We start from the raw sequence: 24,723 nt of genomic DNA, 5'->3' as shown, positions 1-24,723 counted from the left end.
TACATCATCGAAACACAGTGTCATATCTATCCTTTTGAAAAGACTGGACACTTATCCTTTAAATTCAGACCCATAGGTTAGTTTAATGGTAAAGGTATTCTACCTTAAACTGACCACTTTAAACATGGACATGGTGGCATTATACGACTACTTAATGGTAGTTATATATTAGGCCATCATGTTGACTTAAGCTGAGTCAAAGATTTAAATATTATAATTGGATCCAGGTTTAGATTGAAGAATGCAGACTCAATGCTGAGATCAAGCAGGAATCTTCTTGGTGTCTGACTCTTTACTTCATGAATCATTAACCGTACTCTCTCTGCACCAGACTCAGATTCAGAGGAGCACAGTTCTGCTCGAGGGGGCTGGCCCCCTCTTTCAGGGACGCGTTCTCACGACGACCCGACCAGGAAGAGGCGATCGGCGGCGTCGCCGACATCCCTGCTGTCCAGTCAGAAGTCTCAGAAGAAGAAACACAAGCACTTATCGCTGCTGCTGGAGGAAGCGGGCCTCAGCTCCTCCGACGACTCCTTCGACCAAGGTTACTGACCAAATCTTACAGCTCCTCGGCCCTCGCTGTAGAGTCAGACAGAAATGTGTCTTTAAGGCCTCGTCACAGCTTGTGTCTTTGTTTGCGTTTCGCTAAGGCAGCTGTTGTCAGACTGTGCTTTAGCTCGACGATCTCTACCTCTCTTGCTGCTGGCTTCTCTATAAAGTTGCCTTTTTTTAAAAAAAAAAAGAGTTTACCTATTTCTATGGTGTTTTTTATTGCCTGGATTGCAAACCGTTTTTTGTAGCATTTGTACATGGAAAAATTGTGTGAATTGTGAGATTCTTTCATAAAGTTGTATTGCAGTTTGGTAACTATAAGCTTTATTAAAGGTGTTGATCTGATTGGCACAGAAAGCGAAGCGCTGTGGTCCTTGTGTCTGCTTCATCTGTCTGTCCGTCTGTCAGTCTGTCCAGCTGCACCTCACACATCCTTTAGACCGCTCTGTTCGTCAAATATCCCTTTTGGTCCTTCTGGCAAAGGTTGGAAAAACACTGTTCAGCTTAAGCTTTACATTTGGGAAACGTAAAACATATACTTAGATTAATTCAGAGCACACAGAGCTGAATCTGATAGGTCAGATAAGACGTTTATTTCCTGGTCAGGTCAAACGGTCATAAAACAAAGAGAAATGTAATGATAGTTGGATCTTTTTCTATTCTTTGAGAATTTTTAGTTAAATTCACGAAATGTTTATTGATGATGTGGTCTAGTGTTTGATGATGTGGGGGAAATAAATGCGTCACGACTCATTCTAAACTTCTTGACGGCACCAATCATATTAAATGCTGGGGATATTTGGACAATAGAGCCCCTCTGTGTCTACTAAACCTTCAAATAACCCTTTTCCCTTTTATGTTACTCTGTCAGACATCTTGCTCCGTCCTCTCACCTTTCCCTCCTCACCTTTGCCCCTCCCCTGTCCTACCCATGATGCTTTGAGTGTCTCTCAGCCTGTTCCATGTGCTTGTGCTGCTGCTGCTGCTGCATTACAGAAGCTTGGCAAGGACTAGCGCAGCCTTGAGCCTATGCTGCCTCGCTGCAGCTAGCGGCTAAAGCTCTGCTTAAGCCCGACTGTGCTAAGGCCAGGCTAAGCTAAGGCTAAGCTAAGGCTAAGCTAAGCTAAGGCCAGGCTAAGCTAAGGCCAGGCTGCGCTCTCGTCGCTGCGCTGCCCCGCCCTGCCCCGCCCTGCCTGAGGCCACACCCCTGTCACCTGCTCTGTAAGTAGGAAGTGCCCCTTCCTCTATTTTTATTGACCGCTAACATGGACCGTGCTGAAATTGAACCACATACACAGAATATTAACTTTTTCTTTACTTTATTATTATTATTTTTTTTTTTTCAATTGTTCTCAAAAAATAAAGCTCTTTAATGGGAGCCGTGGTTACCTCCACTTACCCAACTTTATGTCTCCTGATGGCTTGTAAAAGTTTAAAGGAAGACTTTTGGTGCTGGGAAAGAGGATGTAGCCATGGTTACTCAAACCTCCTACCAACATTATACCAAGGGGCCTCACAGGGCTGTCCTCTCAGTGCCTGCTTGCTGTATCGTCTGCCTGCTTCAGTTAACACATGGTGGATTCACAGTACAACATGTACTCCAGATTTGGCTCCTTAAAGATGTCATGTCAACCTTAAATGTGTTTTGTAAATTAATTTTAAAAAAATCTAGAGCCACAGCAAAGATGAACTGTTTCATTAAAAAAAAAAGCCTCATAAATCAAATCAGGCGTTATTGTTTGGGCCACAGAATAACTTAACATCACTAAATAATCAATGGTTAATTCAATTGGTATTTGCTGGCCTCCATTGGTTTAACTTCTCGTCTTGCTGCAGTGATGTACATGTCTACTTTGGTACACCATTAAATCACCGCTCTGACTTCTAGCCTAGTGTTAAAAATGATTGCTAATTTTATGGCCTCCGTTTTACACTTCAGTGTCACTAAGACAAAAAAATATGAAGGTATGTTGTGCTGTGAATCCACCCACAATGTTAACACTCTAACCCATGAGGAGAGGCTTCTCTGTTACCATGGACCTAACTGCTAACTGCTAACAACTTGCAACACACAGCTAACCAGCAGTATGCTACAGTGTGCGCTCCTCTGCCTTTGTGTGTGTGTGCTGTGCTGTCAGACTTGGAGCAAAGAGGGAGGCAGTTTTTCCACTTCTCCCTGTGTCACATTCCCTGAGTTTTTTTTCTTTTTTATAAATAATAAATGATAATGGAGTCAGAGTTTCAGCTCACATGGTCTCGGTATCTGTGAGTAAGTGTGTGTGTGTGTGTGTGTGTCAGTCACTCAGTGTGTCCCACATGCATGTATGTGGTACATCCCAGTTTTTCCTGCTGTGTCTTGCTTACACAGCATTACAGCGTGAGAGCAGGCTGCAGTGGTTTGGACAGTCAATCTCTCTGTTGTCGTCTCTGATCAGCTTACATTTTAAAATGTGGTGTGTGTGTGTGTGTGTGTTTGTGTGTGTGTGTGTGTGTGTGTGTGTGTGTGTGTGTGTGTGTGTGTGTGTGTGTGTGTGTGTGTGTGTGTGTGTGTGTGTGTGTGTGTGTGTGTGTGTGTGTGTGTGTGTGTGTGTGTGTGTATAACGGTCTGTTATTGTGAAGTCCAGGCTAATGTATCCTTCTGCATAGGCTTAATTTAGTCTTTGCATTTAGTTGATAGTCTTAAGTTTATTGTCTTAAAAACATCTCAATCACTTTTCTTTGATAATTCATCTTCTCAGTGGTGCAGTCTCAGTAGGAAGTGGAAGTGGGAAGTGATTTGACCTTTGGCCCAGACCAAGGCTGCAGCCACAGTCATCTCTGAGCTAATAACCTTTCCTCTGAAACAGAAACGTCCGAGGATGAAGACGACTACGACATCGAGGATGGGTCTGATTCGGAGGCTGATGGCGGCTGTGAGGAGAGCGGGTTGGGTCTGCTGGCCCGGTTTGCTGCGAGTGCTCTTCCCGTCAGCTCCACGCCATTGAGCATTCTCCATGATGCAAAACAACGCAGCAGGCAAAGCACTCTGGGTAAAAAGCAATACCACTGAGTCGCATGTGACAGAGCATCATGTCCGGGCCAAATAAACACAATGAACATGGATGACATTATGTAAAGTAGCAACAAAGAGAGAAAAGTAGATAAAAACCCAGCGATGTGGCTTTCCAACAACAAGATGCAGAGCAGCTTGTTCTCTGTACAAACGCTCCTGCTTTTACTCATTTCACAGATTCCCCCGACACCTCTACAGTCTATAATTTTTTGTGGTTGAGCAGGTTCACCGCCTGAGCGATTGTTGAGGATTATACTATTGATTCTTGGTTAAATATTCATTTATTTCTAATTGTCACATCAGGCTGCATGTAATGATTCAGTCTTCAATAATGTATTAGTTTCACAATGATCAATAGTCCTATTCACAGAGTTATTGATTTAAGAAAATCTAACACCTGAGTTTATTACTGGCTGCATGTTTTATTTGCTGTACAGTGTGTGTGTGTGTGTGTGTGTGTGTGTCTGTGTTGTGTTTGTGTGTGTGGGAGAGAGTTTTTACACCATGTGACCCTCTCCTCTCCGCTGTCAGGGTCATCAGAGTGCGAGTGGTCAGACTCTGGATCAGACTTACGACTGAGGAAGTTCCCCTCTCTGCTGCACGGCAAACGCTCCGCCCCCGAGCTCCCCCTGTTGCCCCCGGCAACCCGCCGCATCGACCAGACCAGCCCCTCCAAGCGAGATGACGTGCTGCCGGCCAATCGCAAGCCTCTGCCCAAACCACGGCCAACGCCGCGGTCGCCACGGCAATTTAGCTTCGACCTCCACTCCGGCTCTGGGTTCGGAGGCTTCAGCGAGGACGAGGGCTGGACCCGCCGACGCAGCGAGAGGATTTTCCTCCATGATGCCACCACCTCAGCCAATCCGATGCCCGTGTCAGCCTCCGCTTCCTGCAGTCAGAGCTCCTCCTCCAGCTCAGCTCCACCCCTCACCCCAAAGCCAGCCTCCAGACCCAAACCCTCTCCGCCCAGCAGAGAGGGGAAAGATGTGGTGAAAGTACGTCAATAAATCATCGGGTTGTTAATCACCAACTGAGAAGAGCATGTAAAACAAAGAGACTCTTGTCTTTTTCCCGCCTCTCCTTGCTCCTCTTCCTCTTCTGCTCTTTTACTGTTTTACTCCCTCTCCGCCTCCCTCAAACTCTGGTTCCCTCACATCCTTTTGTCTCCCTTGACACCTCTGTGTGTGAGAGTGTGTGTTTAAGTGTGTGTGTCAGAGTGCCAGCAGGGTTTCCTTTACTTCAGTCACTGCAGCACTCCCCTGCTGTCTCTGCCGTGTTGCTGACAAGAAAGGACAACTGCAGGCAGCCTGTCAGCATCCCATCCTCAGAGAGTGTGTGTGTGTGTGTGTGTGTGTGTGTGTGTGTGTGTGTGTGTGTGTGTGTGTGTGTGTGTGTGTGTGTGTGTGTGTGTGTGTGTGTGTGTGTGTGTGTGTGTGTGTGTGTGTGTGTGTGTGTGTGTGTGTGAGTGAGTGAATCTGTCCACTACATCCTCAGTGCCATCAGTCTTATGCATGTTTTTAACTCTTAGTGTTGTGATCTTTTGAAAACCAGAAAAAGAAGCCGAAGGACTCGCCTCTACCTGTGAGCCCGTCCAATCTGTGCAGTCCAATCACAGACGTCCCTGCACCTCTGAGCCTCAGCCCGGCACGCAAGAGCCAACCGAAAGCGAAGACAAAGGCCAGAGAGGTCAGTAGGATGATGGATCAGCTGTCATTATGGACGGGAACTTAATTATCCTGGCAAGGACAAAACCATAGCGTACAAACTGTCAGACCTAAATGCGGCCACTTTACTTTCTTTAACACACGCGCACACAGTAACGTTAAATGAAAGCTTCTGCTTTAATTATCACTGTTTTGTTCTGTTATTGAGGAGAAAAAAAGTAAACCTCTTGCAATGTGTGATTTCTGCCAAAGTGTTGAATTGCTCTCCGTCTGCCACCAGCCACAACTAGAGTTTGTTTTGGAAACACTAAAGGCAACTGAAGTGTTTGCATAGCTCTTTGTGGTGGCGGAACAGCAGAGAAAATATTGTGTATTCAACAGCATAAGTGTTGTAATATGTTACTGTTCCACTTTGAAAAAGTTAATTTATGGTGTGTTAGCCTGCTCTTTGGTGGGCGACCACAAATTAATCTGCAGTAGCAGGAGCACCTTAAAGAAAATAGTCAGGTGCATTCAATCATCAGATGTTTATAAAACATATTTCCCTTATTGGATAATTAGTGCTGTGAAATTAAAGCCCTGCTTGTTTTTGCAGCCTTCCAGAGGAGCGGTCAGCCGGCTGATGGAGAGCATGGCGGCGGACGAAGACTTCGAGCCAAACCAGGACAGCAGCTTCAGCGAGGATGAACTGGTCCCACCGCGCAGCAACAGCTTATCGGAGAGGTCCTCCACGCCTGGTTGGTACACAAAAACACCATCTACTACTGCTTCCATACGGAGCTTACGACAGTTAACAAAGATATGCTTATTTATCACGTGTTGCTTTGTTCAGCTCCAGTGCAGTGTGTGTTGGATAAAGACTCTCTGGTGGACGGACTCAGAGTTTTGATCCCGATGGACGACCAGCTACTGTACGCAGGACATGTGAACACTGTGCACTCCCCTGACATGTGAGTAAACCTTAAAAGACTGGAGTCCAGTGATATATCTGCAGCCTTTAATAGTGGAAACACACATCTGTTTGTACTATTACAAGTGGCAAATCACTCAGTGTGCTCCAATTTTTGTCCCCGATGAAGTTTGCTGTCCTTGATTTGAGAATAACCTGAAATAAACCCCCCAAATATTGTTAGGAAGCGTCTGCAGGTGCAAACCACGGTGACCTGTTACTAAGCTCATTTATAAGTTGTTTGCTTAGAAAGCTAAAGCCTGCTGGCAGCTAGCGCAGCTTAGCATTAGAACTGGAAGTTGTTGTTTTCCCGTTTAGGTCTTTGTACTGATTAAACAAAGGGGATACGATAAAAGCAAATATGAATATTTCTAAAATGTCAAACTATTCCTCTAAACATGCACAAAGTTGCATACACCCAAAAATAAAACATTACATTTAGATATAATTTTGGTCATTTATTTGACGCTCAAATCCGGAGTGGCTTAATTAAAAGAAAACAAACAGACTAAAGCCCTGTTCAGACGGGATTAATATTCCAGGGGGGTTATGGGTATTAGTCACGCTCTGCTCTGTGTTTTATGCAGAGCCAAAGTACTTTAGTGGTAGTTGGTAAAAGACAACACATTCCCCAATCTGCTGCACATCAAAGCAGTCAGTATCAGGTTAAAGGTTGAGCCCTGTTTTTGACAAACAGACCATTCACACTGCAGGGACAGCTGATCTTACTCTGGAGACTGTCAGACAGTGTTCTTAAAAGCTCTGGCCCTTTCTCTCTGACCCCAAACTTTTGACCCGATTCCCACATTTCCTCCCTTCAGTTACAGCGTGGTGGTGGAGGGGGAGAGAGGGAACCGACCGCACATCTACTGCTTGGAACAACTGCTGCAGGAGGCTGTGAGTAAACTCTCAAATATGCATCCTCTAAATCTGTGGTCGACTCAAAACTCCACATCTCTCTATTTCTGGTGATACATGAGATTTAAGACACTTCAGAAAAGGGATCGCGTAATGTGCATGTGCAAAGTCCATCCAGTGAAATGATGTTAATAAATTCTATGTGTACAGATCATCGATGTGAAGCCCCCGTCCGTGCGCTACCTCCCCGAGGGAACCCGCATCGCTGCCTACTGGAGCCAGCAGTACCGCTGCCTTTATCCCGGCACCGTTGTCAATGGTAACGCACCAGCACAGACACACACCCATCACTTACATAATAAGATACATAATCTACTCTCATTGACAATTTAATTGTAGCTGGTAGCACAAATAAATATAAAAGAGACAGTTTCAGCACAGTTTATTACTTTAAATAGTTGGATGGTAATGGAAACATAATTAGTCCAGGTACTTTCTACTCTGAGCGCTGTACTGCAATAAACTATTAGCAATAGTGCTTGAGTGAATGTGTGTCACCCAGTTAAACAAATCAAAACTCGTGCTTTAGAACAGGCTTTTTAATCCCTAAAATGTGTCAAAATCAAATGGTGTCCGCTTACTTTTGACTGTTCTTTCGTCCCTGAAACAGGAAGTTCAGATATTGACGAGAATGATGATCTCATCACGGTGGAGTTCGACGACGGAGACACAGGCCGCATCCCCCTCTCCCACATTAGACTGCTGCCGCCAGACTACAAGATCCACTGTGAGCACACACACACACACACACACACACACACACACACACACACACACACACACACACACACACACACACACACACACACACACACACACACAGTGATGCTTTCAAAGATTTAAACTGCATCTTACCCTCACTGCTTGGTTAACAAATAATATCTTTGTGTGGTTGACTGTGTGTGTGTGCAGGCCTGAGATCATGCCTGTCTGCTATTTGAGTGGTTTTAGCATAAGTGTTTTCCCAGAAGAGGTATTCTGGTACATTGCCTTCTTTAAACTGCTGTGTGTGTGGACGTATATATAGTTCCTCCTAAGTGGATGTGTTGTCTGAGACTAAGGCCTTGTTCCGCCTTCATGCACATCAGAAACAGTGAGCGAAACAGGGCTTCCTAAAGGAGAGAAACAACATTGAGCACAAAAACACCAAAACATTTTTTGAGAAAGGTGCACAAAACACCTTGTTAAATGACAGTATTTTCTCTGTGGCACTTCTGTTGATTTTTGCATATCATAAGCTGTTCCCTTTTTGCAAGCAATACGCTTCCAATATGTTTTATGAGGGAGTGAACTCTGCACACACTCAAAATATCCAATCATCTTGGCTCAATTGAGAGGTTTGCAGGTAACCCACAGCATGCCTCTATTCAGATTTATTTGGTTTTGTCTTATTTAAAAAGCTGAATAGCTCCTGCAGTCATGATGAAAAGCACGAAGAGCAGACAGTTTAAATATTTCAGAGACACCATAAAGCCTGATGGCTCTCCCTTTCTGTCCAGGCGCCGAGCCATCCCCTGCGCTACTCGTTGCTAGCTGCTCCAGGAGGCGAGTCCGCAAATGCAGCAAAGAGGGCAAAGAAGCGGTACCAAAGCCGGAGGAGAGCGCACCTAAGATCAAAGGAAAACCTGGTCGCAAACCCAAACCCAAACCAGGTGAGCTCATCAAACTGCTTCCTCAGAAACAGATGGATTGATTGAATAACAAAAGTTATTTTCCTTTGTCGGCTTACAGGAGGCTTTAAGCTTGACTTTTAGTATCACATTTATTCCCCTTAATAATTATAACCAACCCAGCGACCCGCTGTTTATCCTGCTAAAAAAGAATATCTTCTGATTCAAATTTGACTTAACTCTAATATGTTCATTCTAACGCTGGTAGAAACAATGAGCTTCACAGCAATGATTGACCAAAAGTGTCAAATCTGTAAGAACTATCAATGTAACAAAAGGTGACGTTTCCTTTGGGAGGTAAAAACAACGGAGGTGGTTCTTTAAATAAAAATAGTGCATTGTAAGTACTGCCATCACTTTTGCCTTTATTTAAGATATGCTTTCTTCTTTGAGTAATTCCATGGGACCAGTAAAAGACATCTCCTCACATACTGGAGCCAAAAGTGTCGGCATAACGTAATAATATAAGAGATGACTTACACATTATTTGACTCGGTGCTCATCATGATAGGGCAGTGTTCCTCTTCTGGGTGCCTTACTTATCCATTAAGACAGTTTAAAATGGACTTAAAGATACAGTTGGTAACTATAATAGGAAGAACTTTTTGGCATATTTGCTCAAACTGTCACCTGACGGTCGTACATGATATAGATCATTTGTGAAAATAATCAAAAGTGCTGTTAATGGCATTACAAGATTCCATCACTCTGGAAGAAGACCACGTTGATTATTATGAATAATAATAGAAGTGAGTAACATGCAGTTTGCTTCTGTCCTTATTTTTAAATATTCATCACACAGACCATTTAAAAAGGTAAAATCCAAAATGTTTTGATCATCTTAGTCTTTTGATTCATCTGTTTAAAACATCAGGACCAACAAAAATAGCTCAAGACTCAGAGAAATCTTTTATCAAACATGTCATATTTGACCGCGGCTATCATCTCTGATATCAGTTTAATACATTTGCTCAAACAGCTTCGTTGTTGTCCTGTAAAGCTCAGAGTCTACTTCTCTAGCTGTAATAAATGGCATGTTGCATGTCTGATTTGCTGATGCTGGCCTCCTTTCTACTAGGTAAGCAGTTCTTAAATGCAATGTTTTCAATTCAGGATTGTTGCTCATTTCTCATCTGGTCATGTGAGGCTGCAGACCACAAAAATCATGAAACCACACAATGAATATGTCAGCATTTCCCAAAAACCCATTTACATTTGGCCCCAAAAAACAGAGTTCTTAAACCTTTTTGTGGTCTTTCCTTTCTTGTTTTTCAGAGACCTCTTTGAACCCAGATGGCCGGGAAAAAGCTGATCCTCTATCTTCCTCCACCCAGCCCACAGAGAGACCCCAGGCTCCAGCCAAGACTTCCCAGGAAAGGACCTCCTCTGTCCAGAAGGCGGCTCAGGAGAAGCCCCGACCTGCCTCCCGGCCCCCAGTGGGAACCCAAACAAAACCAGGCCGCAAAAGCTCCACCACGTCTCCTGCAAGTAGCCCCACCCTTCCCAACCCGGTGCCCAGGAAGACCAGCTCAGCCAAGCCTTCTGGTCCTAAGCCAGCCCGTGCTCTCCCTCCGTCCCTCTACCCCTCCACCTACGGAAAAGTCCTGACTGTGGATCTGTACAGCGAACCCAACCTCAGCTCGTACAACAACCAGCGCAGAGAAAGAGAGAGCAGCAACAGTGTCAGTCCCACCACCAACAGGCCAATGTCCAGATCCACCATGGCACCATCATCTACTGCACCCAAGCCAAGTTCTTCGTCCACAGCCAGAACCATTCCTGCTTCCACACCAAAAACCAAACCCTCCTCGGACCATCACAGCGGCTCCAGACCCAGCCACAGCTCTGGACTTATACCTGGTTCCATCTCCAGGCTGTCAACAGGCAAACCCGGCTCTTCACTGAACCCCAGACCTTCATCATCATCTTCACTGTCATCATCATCTGCCCCTAGACCCAAACTGAAGATGCCGTCCGACCAGCTGTCCTCCAGACCGAGACCCAGCTCCATCTCCAGGCCCAAGCCCAACCCGGGGCAGAGCGACATGGGCTCAGTGGTGAGACGCAAGTCCATGTCTGCAGAACCCCTCGTGAAGCTCGACCATGAAGGTGTCACCTCCCCCAAGACCAAGAAGACCAAGGCTCTGATGCTTCTAGAGGGTCGAGGCGTCAGAGGAGACCACACCCCCATCACCACAGCCCCAGCCAAACTGCTAAAGGCTAGACCAAAAGTCCCAGAAAGAGAGTCGGGCCTGCAAGAGAAAGACTCCACCTACAAAGCACCGATGCTGGTCAAGGAGAAGGCAGAGAGTCGTGGAAGTGCTGGTAGAGGACAGGAGGTGGACACAAGAGAGGAGAAAGGTAAAAAGGAGGAGAGGAAGGAGGTGGAGAAAAGAGAGGAGAGAAAGATTAAAAATGAATCTCAGAGTAGCAGCAGCTCGGAGTCAGAGGAAGAACGGGAGAAAGGGAAGTTAAAGAAAAAGAAGAAATGCACCTCAAGTTGCTCGTCTTCCTCTTCATCCTGCTCTGGTTCCTCCTCATGTTCTTCTTCGTCATCCTCTTCGTCGTCCTCTTCTTCCACCGATGACTCTTCCTGCAGCTCAGATGAAGAGAGGATCCCTACGCCTCCACCGGGCCCTGTCACCCCACCTCCAGTACAGGACAAACCGAAAGAAGAGACGAAAGAAGAAGAAGAAGAAGAAGAGGAGGAGGAGGAAGAGGAAGAAGAGGGGAGGAAGGAAGGGGAGGTAAAAGAGGAAGAAGAGGAGCTATCTCCTCCCTCAGAATCTCCTTCCCCTTCAACCTCTCCAACTCCTCCTGCTCCTGCTCTCGCCAAACCTGCTAAACCAGCTACGGGGAAAGGCTCCGGGCAAAGGGGTCGTCCTCCCAAACCAAAGCCCATCGGAGGAGAGGGGAAGGTGGGGAGACCAAAGCGGAGAGAGGGAGTCCACCTCCCCACGACCAAGGAGCTGGCTAAACGTCAGAGGCTTCCCAGTGTGGAGAACAGGCCCAAAATTTCTGCTTTCCTTCCAGCCAGACAGCTCTGGAAGTGGTTTGGAAAACCCACTCAGGTGAGAAGAAAAATCACTCGTTTATAGAAAAATCTGAAGAAAAACACCTTCTGTTTTCTTCCAAAGATCCACTTCCTTTCACTTTGTGACCAATCTCTCCTCTCCTGACCCTCCAGAGACGCGGTATGAAGGGCAAGGCTAAGAAGCTCTTCTATAAGGCCATTGTGCGTGGGCGAGAGATGATCCGCATCGGTGACTGCGCCGTGTTCCTGTCCGCCGGCCGGCCCAACTTGCCCTTCATCGGCCGCATCCAGAGCATGTGGGAGTCCTGGGGCAGCAACATGGTGGTCAGGGTCAACTGGTTCTACCATCCAGAGGAAACAAACCCCGGCAAGAAACTCACCGACAAGAAGGTAGGAGCCTGGGGCTGTAGTCAAACATTCTTAGGATGACTTAAACTAAACATTTCTAGCAAAGAGTCCTGGCTTAGGAGGGATTTAAGAAACTTCTCCGACAAACTCAGAGCAAGTAAGGGACAGAAAACATTAGTGAGGAGGTCTTGTTGACCTTAGAATTTATTCTCCATTTAGACGTGGTGTAATTATGAATACTAGTACGTGTAAAGAACCTCTCTGCTGAATGAATTGTAAGCCAGACTTTAAAAGTAGCCTACAAAATGTTTGAAATCACAGGCCCACATGTGCAGATGCCTCTTCACATGCTGATATTTGTATTGTTTATTTGCTATTTTTCCATTTGCCAAATATCTTCACTTTCACTTCTGCTGTTACAGCGTTAAAGCTATCAAACCACTAATGAGATCGACCACAAACATTATCCCTGCACGATCTAATCCACAGCGTTTCATTAACTCACTATCATTTAGCGTTGAGAGAATATTTCTCCTACATCATTGTCTATTCACCATTTTCTCCTCTGCTTAAGAAACTCTCAAACGTCCTCGTCCCTTCTCAACTTTCACCTTAGAAGCTCTTAGGCTTAAGATGCTTTGTGAATAACTTGTGTCTCTACCAGGATCTTGTCATTTGAAAATGTCATTATTATAACAATTTTCTTAGAATTTCATCACTAGAAGCAACTTTTTGTACTAGCAAACTTGAACACGGACCCTAAAGTTTTGAAACCAGTTCTAGAAATGACTAACTGATTAAACTGTATCTGCCCCAAAGAGCTTAAACATCGTCGTCATTGTTAAGTCACAAAACTGGATTAATCACTATCTGAAAATTGTGATTTATCATTCAGTAAAATATAATTTAGTTGTGTAGATTTATTTAGTCTGAATAACAGAAGGTCTTATTCATGAGTGAGAGCATTTTGACAATTACATTTCAGGAAATGTAAGTCATGAAATGGGAATTATTTAGTTGAACCTCATAATTAATAGAACCTTCCTCCTTAATTTGTCTCTCTTATTTCCTCATTGCAATATATCATGCTTCTATATCATTAAAAAAACATGAGATCATCATGATGAGGTTGATCATGACTTTTTTAGTATTTTATGCAGGATTCATTCATAGCTGTTCAGTAAAAGAAACGCACTGAAGACATTTTTGTTTATAATTAGTTCAAAGCTTTTTTCTAAGACTTGTCTGTCCTCTCCAGAACTGGGATCAGATGTGCGGTCAGTCTTTACCAGCAGCTCTGCACTCGTCTATCCAGAGGAAAGACTTCATGGAGGTGAGAAAGAAATTATTTTTTTTTACCTGTGTTTTCACCCCTTATGATTTGTTTTATTACAACCATAAAGCTGACTAAAGGGATGCTTTGACAATATGGAGCCCCCAAACTGACTAAATGTAGTATGGAGTTATCAGACAGCCATGATTTATGCAGTTTTTTTGTGTGAATGCAGCAAAAGCACACACGTTTCATCCTGTCCGCTGTTGTGTCTCTAATCTGTGTGTGAGGCTTGAAGGAAAAACATAAAGCTGTAACGTTTTGTTTCTTTATTCTCTCTATTTTGGGGTTCTACAGACAAGAGGTGACTACGGTTTATCGTCTAGTTGGGTAAAATAGATTTAAAATAATATCCTCTGTCTCTGTCACAGCGCGCCCTCTACCAGTCCTCTCACAGCGACGAGAATGACGTGCAGACGGTCAGCCACAAGTGCCTGGTGGTTAGCGTGGAGGAGTATGAGCAGATGACCCACACGCGCCGCTACGCCGACAGCGAGGACCTCTACTATCTGGCGGGAACCTACGAACCCACCACCGGCATGATCTTCAACACCGACGGAGTCCCGGTCATCTGCTGAACAAACACAGAAGTCCCTACGAGTTAATGAAACCAAATCACGACTCACCGACTTTGGATCTCACAAGGAGTTTAACCCCGACCCCCCCGGGTCTTTTCCGAGTCTAATCACTGATCTTTATTCATGATGGATCTTTCGATTAACTCAACCGCTCCGACACCATGCTACACTTCAAACAGACTGTCATGAACAGCTTCTACTACAGAGACTGGAGACACTATAGACAGTATTACAAGGAACGAGTCTCCTGAAACCTTTGCACACACAGACTCCATCATCACTGCTTTGCCCGTTGTGTTCATGGGAAAGCTTGAGAACACACACGAGCACTTCAGTCTCCTTTTACATGTAAATATACTCTGCATAAACACACAGTCACACATGCACAGACACATGTAAATACTCACCTCCATGTAATACACACACAGTTATATAGAGGAAAAATATGAGTGTTTTATTTTCATGTAATAGATTTATGTCAGAGTACTTTTTTCTAAAGAGGTTAACAGTCGAGAAGCTTTAATGAACTGTGAATGATGATGAGGAGAGAGAAGCCCGTGTCTGTCCGTCTGACAGAGACAGACGGCGGTGATGTGACGTTGTGATTATGATGTTGCCGTGGTGATATTACAGTCATGTTACAGTCATATAAATGTATCTACAGAACAGCAGGAGCCACAGACAGAGACAGAGAGATAGAAGTAGAGACTCCTTCCATTGCTGTCCAACAGAGAGCACTTAAATAAGAGAAACACTTAATGTCTTTCCTCCTTTAATTTAAGCCCTTCAATTCCCCTTGACAATCCTAACTCGGGCAGGCAAACTGTCCGTGTGCTTTTAAAACTTCTGAGACTCAGGCTTAAAGAGAGAGGAAGGAAACTTCCCATTTTCATCTTTAGTTCCTATTCTTAAAAGAAAAATCCACCCTGAGAACACTTAAACACTATGTAACCAGCTGCTGTGGATGTATCTTGTATTTTGCCCATTTTTGCACTGAGGTTGAACAACAATTCAGGGAGACGTATCCTAAAGGAGCGAGACACACACCAGTTTCTCCACCTGACAGAAGCCTCACAGAGACGCAGCATAGCGACAAGATTCTGTGTGTTTGGGGGGATGTCGAAAAGCATACTGGGAAACGTAGGACAAAAATGGGTAACCAAGAAAAGCAAACTATAACACTTGATCACAAAGTGACTCTGTGAATGCACTGAACAAGACAGGCCGATGTATTGACAGTGTAGGAGTCCCAGAGGGTGGAATTGTCTTTTTTTTTTTTTTTTTTTTTTTTTTAAAGGTGTTTTCAGGGTTGTAAACATTGCAGTCAGTCGTAGATGCAGCAAGGTCATGGCACGTCAGTATGAAGCTGCCAGCACTGATTACATCATGAACATGATTCAATTTGAACAGTTATCGGCCACAGTTTGGCTTCATTCATTCGTTCTGGCTGCAGTGTTTTCAACCTCTAAATGTCCTATGTTTGATTTTATTTTACTTTTGCTTCTGCTGATTTATGGACATCAATCTAACCGTTTACCCCTACGATCACATTGTCCCCTTCCAAGCAATCATCTTTGACATGAGTGCACTTTGAATGAGACTCTGTGACTGGGAGTCTTGTACGTCTTCCTAGAGTATTTACCTAACCCCCCACCTGCCTCTCCTCTGTACGCCGGTGATGCCCCTCCTCCCATAGATAGACACAGGTAAATGAACACACGCGGCCCTTTTTGCAAGTTCTTCTTTTTCAGCTCTCCAAGCTGCTTATGAATTTGTTTCCACGTGCCTAGTTTAACCGTTTTTATGGGGAGACTGTTGAATGTCGTGCTCAGGGTTGTGAGCATTTGGGCGGCCTTACTCTCCCAGGCCTTATGATGATGACTTGCCTAATCTCGCTTAGGTCACAGCTCCTGCTCCTCCCAGCATCAAAGTAATCAGATTGGTGTTTCCCCCAGAAATGCCTTTCTTCTATGTGACTTATAATTGAAATCTGTTCCTGATCTTTTAACCCAATTGGTTACACTATTGTGATAGATTATGTATCAGATCTATATTGGCATCTATATGCAGTATATAGAATACTGTGTGTGTGTGTGTGTGTGTATATATATATATATATATATACATACACACACACACACACACACACACACACACACGTAGTATATCTGTGATTATCATGTTGATTTGCTAGTGTTTCTTACTTCGTTGCCCTCTGTCTGCTTTGCTGCAGAGATTGAAGATTGTCTTGTTGATATTCAATAGGTTTAATATGTTCAACTCTTTTGAGATCTGTCGTCCGATTTTATTATAGGCTATATCAAATATTTTTACTCACTCTGAGATGGCTGCGTAACGTCTCGAGGCCAGCCCAAGATGTTAATATTGTTAATGTGACATATTTCTGATCAATGACAAAAGAAGTCTGCCAGTATAGTAGAATCTCAGTACAGGTAAAGGAAAAGTTTAATAATGTGCTGCTAGTATTGAAAGTGGTTTAACAAGGTACAGAGTGACTTTTAAGTGCTGTTTTCTGAGATCACCCGATTGATTGATGCAAGAAATTCTTATCTTCTAAAGCCCCACCTGCTCCTCAAGCCTGGTGCTCTTAAGTCTGCTCCTTCAGGCTGAGACTCGCATTTCTGCAGACAAAAGTTGTGAGTGAGAGTCGACCAAAACGGATCTCCGGCTGGTATCTCAGCTGTGGGAGCGTAATGGGTACACAGGTCGTACCGGTGTTTGCAGAGTGAAAGTTAACGTGCCCGTTATGAATGTTTGTTTACCCCTGGAGCTGCTAAAGCACTTTTTTTTCTGTGTCTGCGTGCGTGTGTGTTTGTGAGGGAGAGTGATAACGTATCACACTCTTATCCTCTGGTATTACAACACACTTACACAACTTTGTAACCCTTGTAGGTGTGTGTTATTGCCTTCAAATCTCTATTTGCCACCCTATCTCCATCCAAAGCCCAGCCTTAGGCCTTCAAACAGGGTCCAACACACACACACACACACACACACACACACACACACACACACACACACACACTTATTGCCCACTTCGCCTTCAATTTAATTTGGTGTCATAAGTTTTAAGAGCCTGATTTTGCATAGGTTCTTTTTCTCACCTGCTGTTTTACTTTGGTTTGTCTTTGAAATGTTTGTTTTTTGCTGTGATTTATTTTTTCAACTTTTTTTTGCATGTTTCCGTCATTTGTTTTCCCCTTGCTTCCCCTCTCTGAACAATCGTCCACGCCTCTCAAGCAATACTGCTGAAAGGCACTGGGAGCTAGCTGCTAGAGAGAGAGAGAGAGAGAGAGAGAGAGAGAGAGAAGAATGGGAGAGAGAGCAAAAGAGAGAATGGGGGAGAAAGAGAGAGAGAGAGAGATGTGGACTGGAGGCTGGTTCTTCGTCTGCTGTTCCTTCAGTATCGTTATTGTCCTGTTACAGAAAAAAAAAAAAAGATTATTTTGAAAATAAATAGAAAAATTATCTAAGTTTTGTAAATGATCCTTCACTGTCGAGTGGAGAAAAAGCTATCAGAATATACTTTGTACACATGTCTAATCTTGTAAAAATGCAAAAAAGAACATTTTTAGAGATAAATCTGAAACCAGATATATTCTGTCACTCTATACTGTATGTGTAAGGGTTTTTTTCTTTTTTTTTTTTACAGACAGCAACCACGTGACAGCAAACTCAGTGTTTCTTTTAAATTGTTTTAGTAACTCGATATTTTATAGTTAATCAATAAACAGATGGAACTGTACTTTTGGTGTTCTGTGAGTCTCTGGCATGAAAACAAAGCTCTTTCATTTCTTCAGGCTTTTATCTTCTTTGAAGTCTTTTTGATATCACATTTGTGTTTCTTTTTAAACTGCTAAAATATTGCACTTTTGCCTTTCATCCTTCTCTTTGACTGGTTTTGTTCAGTTCACTCATACAATTGCAGGATTCTGAGTTTTAGTTATATCTTCACAAATATTCAAGGAAAAATGTGACATTTTGGGAAACACCCTTGACTGCTATCTTGATGAAAGTATAATATGAGAAGATTGATACTACTCTATATTAATGAAATACGAAGGCTAGCAACTGGTTAGCTCAGCATGAACACTGGACTTTAGAGGTGCTGGTCGGTAGATTTAGTTTACTTTTGACAGTAAAAGGTTTCCCCGTTTCCAGTCTTTATGCTAAGCTAAGCTAATTAACCGCTAGCTCTACCTTCATATATACTGTACAGACATGAGTGATATAAAGCTTCCCATCAAAGTGTCTGCAAGAAAGAGACTTACCCAAAAAGTCAAACAATTTGGTGAACATAATAGTTCATAGTAAATGTTCAGATACATTTGTTGATCTTTCTCCTCCATCAGCTCTACTCCTGCAGCTTCCACTGCCACTAGAAGAACTCACTCACCTTTATTAGCTGCTATTAAGTTGTTGTTTTTCCCTTGGCTTTTGTGCCTGGGATCAGTTTGTGTGGACTGCCCCTTTAATCAACAGTGGACTCCATCAGGCCTCCATTTTGGCAGCCCAGTAATGAAGCTGCTGGTTGTGATAAAATGGAGGAAAGTTCAGCTTCCTCTGCTGAGCTGCAGAGCTGCAGAGCTGACCGCGGGAGACACATTTTCCACCGCTGACCGTTCATGACTCTGCCCTCAAAGACCTGGCAAGAGTGTGTGTGTGTGTGTGTGTGTGTGTGTGTGTGTGTGTGTGTGTGTGTTTGAGTGTCTTTTGAATAACTGTGTGTTCAAGTGTAATCAAATCTTTGCTGACATGTGTGTGTGTTACTGTGTAACGCTGAGAGCAGCAGTCAGGGGTTCACTCGCTTCTCTGTTTCCCTCAAAGGACCAACATCAGCATAACGTCAGAACCTGCTGGGAGCTTCCTCTGAAACACACGCACACACACACACACACACACACACACACACACACACACACACACACACACACACACACACACACACACACACACACACACACACAGTACACCAGAGCAGAAAGGTATTCAGACATCCTAACACACACTTGCATGCACACACACTTTCCATCCTACCTCAGCAGCGCCCTACACACCCTCTTGTGGGTGTGTCAGTATGCTAGGTTCTGATTGGCCGACATCACATGACCAGAGGCTTTTTTATTGGCTCAGTTTTCATTGCAGCTTAAACACAGGGAGCCAAGGGAGCTGAGATGCAAGTGTGTGTGTGCATGTGTGTGTGTGTGTGTGTGTGTGTGTGTGTGTGTGTGTGTGTGTGTATGCTTGCGCCCGTGTATATGTGAGTGTTAGAACTCATTACTGTTGAATCCCACCCACCTCTCTCAATGTCTTTAATACACAGCTCTTCCATGCAGAGGTGTGTGTGTGTGTGTGTGTGTGTGTGTGTGTGTGTGTGTGTGTGTGTGTGTGTGTGTGTGTGTGTGTGTGTGTGTGTGTGTGTGTGTGTGTGTGTGTGTGTGTGTGTGTGTGTGTGTGTGTGTGAGAGAGAGAGAGAGAGAGAGAGAGGGTCGCTCATACACACCAGTTTCCCAGGAGACAGGTATCTAAGTGAGGGGGCGTTCAAAAGCACACTGAGCACAAACACTTTGAAGGCTTGGTATTCAGACTGGAGTCTGCTCTCAGACTTTCAGGACACCGTTTGTCCTTCAACTCTGTTTTGTTAAACGGGAAAAAAAAGAGTGTCTGTATTTGTTTCCATGCTAACTCTACTTTCTCCTTCTCTCTTTCTCTGTCTTTCTTTCATTTTCACCATCACTCTCAGATTATGTGAGTTGTTTAGACTCAATTTAGCTAAAATATGAAGGCTAAAATAAGGAGGTCTAAAAATTTGATGTCAAAAACAGAACTACCTACAGACACCTGAAACATTACATTTATGTTATTTTACCTCGGCTTCATGGCTACAAAAATATGAAGCCGGAATATGTTTTAGGAATTAATACGCTTGACTTTTCATTGGGGTAGTAAGCTTAATAGATTGATACCACTCTCATTTCTGTGTGATAAAGTGTGTGTAAGAAATATGTTTATAACAACAATGGATCAAACTACAGGAGTCGATTTCTAAAGAAACTGCGGTGTGAATGCTGGATGTTGTGAAGATAACACTTAAGAGCATTTAACATTAACATTTTTAAAATCATATAAATGCCACCTCTAGTTAGCAGATCTCAGGAGTCGCACACTGCTGGCTATGTGTAAGAATGCTAGTTTAATGCACTTCATTAAATGGCTTCTTGTTAAAAATGTCCTTTTTTCAAAATTTCAAAATTCACAAGTAGGATATTTGTTGACTTATTTCATGTTGTGGAACAAAACATTAAAATCTCTTAAGCTTGTGTAATACACAGACCTTATTTCAGGCATCTGACAAAAAAGTGTGTGTGTGTTCTTTGTATTCTCTCTCTGTCTTTCTCTCTCTCTCTCTCTCTCTCTCTCTCTCTCTTGCCTCTTGTGATAAATTTGAATGTAAAATGACAGCTGAGCCTTACAAATATTACAAATATTAGTTCAGAGTGCTATCCCACATGGTAGTGTGTGTATGTGTGTGATGTACTGCATATCAATTCGCTATCTATTATTCATGCTGACAACGGAATGAATGAAACATCACAGTCTTTGTATTTCAGGCATGTTTACCTCTCTCTCTCTCTCTCTCTCTCTCTCTCTCTCTCTCTCTCTTTCTTACACACACTCACACACATGCTCAGCTGCGGTTGTAGGTATTTAGACAGCAGTGACAGTGTGAATGAAATCCGATTGTAGCTGTGAATACGTGGCGATGCCCACTGAATACCTGAGAGCTGAAGGTTTTACCTTTCAGGCTTCATATGGCACAGGCTGCTCTTAGTCTGATGATTGGTGGACGTTGCTTGGACCATTTTTAGAGATAAAAAGAGCTCCGGAAGAAAAAGCTCATTTTAAACAGAAGTTTAACCAGCAACAACCCCCAGAAAGACTACAGTTTACAGGATTATAATACAATTGAAAGTCTATGATTTTGGCATATAATTTGTCATGCCATAGAAATCTAAAAGGAAACCACATGTTAAGTCTGCGGTTACAACACAACAGCTCAGCAGAGTAGCAGTAGCTGCCATCCCAGATTTTGACACTTGTAGAATTCACAATTTAGTGTGGTTATTTCTAATGAATCACTCATTTAAATATATTATACTGTAATATAGTTTATAACATTAATTTCAAGGTAAGTCAAATGATAGATAGATAGCCACAAAACACATTTGCTGTAATTATGATGTGTTTTCTCCTCATATTCCTCAACTCCTTTTGGCTTACTTAGACCTACATTATTAACCTTGAATAACCCTCTTTAGGACTGCTAAACCCAGTGCCAATAAAACACATTTGAGTAAAGAACCATTTGGAAGAGGAATAAGGGGGCAGAAGAGTCTTCTCCAGCTCAAGGCTGCCACCTGTAGGAGAGGGCCCACGCCCACCACCCTGGAAGTTTTCAGTCAAATTAAAAAATGTTGTCTTGTTATACAAGGAGAGTTTGTTTTTATTGTCTCCTATCCATCCTACTTATGATATGTATCTTCAGATCGTGTCACTGAAGGCATACATCTGTTCTTCTGGCCAATCCCCTGTTTTTTTTCCTTTTCCCCAGTCTCAATGATTACCTCTCCCCCTCTCTCTTGACATCCCGCCACACCTTCATCTTTTGCCTTTTTATCTTCATCTCACTCTCTCTCATGCCCTCTTCTATCTCTTTTACAGTGGTTATGCTCTGAATGTTTTATTGTTTCGTAAATTGCCTGTCTCTTTCTGATCCCCTCTGTCTCTACTGTATTTGTTATTTTCTCTCTTCCTCACCTTATTCATTATGCTTTTCTTTTCTCTTAAGTCAAGTAAAATAAAAGTCCTTCTTAAGTATGTGGAAAGAAGTTCAAGAAAAGTCATATTATAACAAGTCCTAAAAATTCATAGTAAAGCATGTCAAAAAGCCATTAAAAAGTCATAGTATATTATAATAGTATAGTCATATTCATAGTATAGCATGTTGAAAAAAGTCATAGTGTAGCATATCAAAAAAAGTCTTAAAAAATGCCATAGTATAGTATTTCGTAACATAGTATAATATTACATGTCGAAAGAAGTCATAAAAACGTCGTACTATAGTATGTCAAAGTAGTCATAGTATAGCATGGGGAAAAAAGTCGTAATATAGCATATTGAAAAAATTTATAGTGTAGTGTGTCGAAAATTGTCATAAGAAATCATAGCGTAGCATATTGAAAAAAGTCATAGTATAGCATGTTAAAAACGGTGATAGGATAGCATGTTGAACATTTTTAAAGTATAGCATATCGAAAAAAAAATTAGTATAGCATGTCGTAAAAGGCCTAGTATAGCATGTTGAAAAAAAGTCATAGTATAGCATGAAAAAAGTCATAGTATAGTATGTCGAAAGAAGTCTTAAAAAAGTCATACTATAGTATGTCAAAAACACATAGTATAGCATGTCGGAAAAGTCATAGTATAGCATGTTGAAAAAAAATCATAGTATAGAATGTCAAAAAAGTCATAGTATAGCATGTCGAAAAAAGTGAGAGTATAATATGTCGAAAGTCTTAAAAAGTCAAAAACCATAGTATAGCATGTTGAAAAAAGTGATAAAAAGGTCATAGCATAGCATGTCAAGAAAAAGTCATAGTATAGCATGTGGAAAAATACTCATAGTATAGCATGTTGAAAAGAGTCATAATATAGTATGTCGAAAGAAGTGATAAAAAAGTCATAGTATATTATGAGAAAAAAGTCATCGTATATTATGTTGAAAATAGTCATAAAAAGGTCATAGTATAGTATGTCAAAAACAGTCATTGAATAGCATATTAAAAAAAACAGTATAGCATGTCGAAAAAAGTGAAAGTATAGCATGTAGAAAAAAGTCATAGTAAAGCATGGCAATTTTTTTTTATGAAAAAGTCATCAGAATCAGAAACTGTTGCCAAGTACGTTACAAATACAAGGAATTTGGCTAAGTGATTGATAGGTGAAGTAAATACAATACAAACAATTAAAAATAGTGTCAGTGGGGGTCCTGGGTTTTATTGATGAATGCAACTGCTTACGTGATGAAATTGATTTTGTGGCATGAAGTCTTGGTCCTGATGGATGGCATCCTCCTACCAGAGGGGAGGGATTTAAAAAGTGTGTGTCCAGGGTGAGAGGTGTCGGCTACAATCTTACTTTCCCAGGAGCAGGTGGGGCTGTGTTCTTGCGAAAATAAACAACCATCTCCACTGTCTTTAGAGCTTTGAGCTCTAAGTTGTTTAATCCACACCATGTCACCAGATGGTCAATCTCCCACCTGTAGATGGACTCGTCCCCACCACAGATGAGTACAATAAGGATGGCGTCATCTGCAAACTTCAGGAGCTTGACGGACTGGTGACTGGAGGTGTAGCTGTTCATGTCCAGGGAGAATAGCAGAGGGGAAGGAACACAACCTTGAGGGGAACCGGTACTGATGGTCCGAGATGCTGAGACATGTTTTCCCAGCTTCACTTTCTGCTTCCTGTCAGACAGGAAGACTGTGATCCACTTGCAGCTGGGAGAGCTTGTCCTGCAGCAGTGAAGGGATGCTGGTATTGAATGCAGAGTTGAAGTCTACAAACAGGATCCTGGCGTAGGTTCCTGAGGAGTCCAGATGCTGGAGGATGAAGTGGAGGGCCATGTTGACTGCGTCGTCTACAGACCTGTTGGCACTGTAGGCAAACTGAAGGGGGTCTAGGAGTGGGTCGGTGAGGGTTTTGAGGTGGGACATGACGTGGTGCTCAAAAGACTTCATAACCACAGAGGTCAGGGCGACCTTTTTGGGGGACAGGGATGATGGTGGAGGCCTTGAAGCAGGCTGGGACGTGGCATGTCTCCAGTGAGATGTTGAAGATATCTGTGAACACATAGTTTAGCATATACAAAGGAGTCATAAAAAAGTCATAGTATTGTATGTCAAATAAAGTCATAAAAAAGTAAAAGTAAAGAATGTTTAAAAATGTCATAGAATGGTATGTCGGATAAAGTCATAGCATACTACGTCTAAAAAGGTCATAAAATACTCGTAGTATAGCATGTCGAAAAAGTCATAGTATAGCATGTTGAAAAATGTCATAAAACGTCATACTTATATGTATGAATATCTCGTAAAAGGTCATGGGTAGTTCCCAAATCTCTTAATTGCATCCCCGTTTTCCACACTGGAGTTTTCCTTCCGTCTTAGTCCCTCCTAGCAGGGATGCATGGAGAGAGGAAAAAGGGAGGTATGTTTTAAGAGAGATGAGATGTGCTTTCCTCTGTAGCATCACATGAAGCGACATCTGTTTCTGATGACAACGGCCGCTGATCACAGCTGGATCAGCTGTCAGTGGGGTTTAACAGCTGGAAATACTTTTGACAGTTTTTTTCTACACATACGATCACTGTACTAATATTAATAAAGACAACACGTAATCATCATTGCCAGAGTAGAAATGGTTTCTCTCTGTAGCCTGTTTAACACACTGCATTGAGTATTTATACTGTGTTCTGTTTCCTGCTCATAAGAGCAGCACCGAACAACTTCCGGTTCAAGCGAGGACCGAGGCGCAAGAAAATGA

General features: G+C 42.8%; 1 protein-coding gene across 1 annotated transcript in view; it reads left to right on the top strand.

Annotated features, from left to right (window-relative positions):
- tnrc18 (trinucleotide repeat containing 18) overlaps nucleotides 1-15,359 on the top strand; it is a 45,421-nt gene extending 30,062 nt beyond the window's left edge. The window contains 14 exon segments of the mRNA XM_054607101.1: nucleotides 332-544; nucleotides 3,399-3,581; nucleotides 4,136-4,599; nucleotides 5,156-5,290; nucleotides 5,864-6,005; nucleotides 6,101-6,218; nucleotides 7,039-7,114; nucleotides 7,286-7,394; nucleotides 7,746-7,862; nucleotides 8,635-8,787; nucleotides 10,081-11,876; nucleotides 11,993-12,229; nucleotides 13,446-13,520; nucleotides 13,892-15,359. Of these exon segments, the coding sequence (XP_054463076.1) occupies nucleotides 332-544; nucleotides 3,399-3,581; nucleotides 4,136-4,599; nucleotides 5,156-5,290; nucleotides 5,864-6,005; nucleotides 6,101-6,218; nucleotides 7,039-7,114; nucleotides 7,286-7,394; nucleotides 7,746-7,862; nucleotides 8,635-8,787; nucleotides 10,081-11,876; nucleotides 11,993-12,229; nucleotides 13,446-13,520; nucleotides 13,892-14,098 (4,025 nt within the window). The 3' untranslated portion in view covers nucleotides 14,099-15,359.
- The last annotated feature ends 9,364 nt before the right edge of the window (nucleotides 15,360-24,723 follow it).

Source organism: Anoplopoma fimbria, chromosome 11 (genome assembly GCF_027596085.1).
Source record: "Anoplopoma fimbria isolate UVic2021 breed Golden Eagle Sablefish chromosome 11, Afim_UVic_2022, whole genome shotgun sequence".
Lineage (NCBI taxonomy): Eukaryota > Metazoa > Chordata > Actinopteri > Perciformes > Anoplopomatidae > Anoplopoma > Anoplopoma fimbria.
The sequence above is the reverse complement of the archived record's forward strand: the minus strand, read 5'-3'. Positions and strand labels throughout refer to the sequence as shown.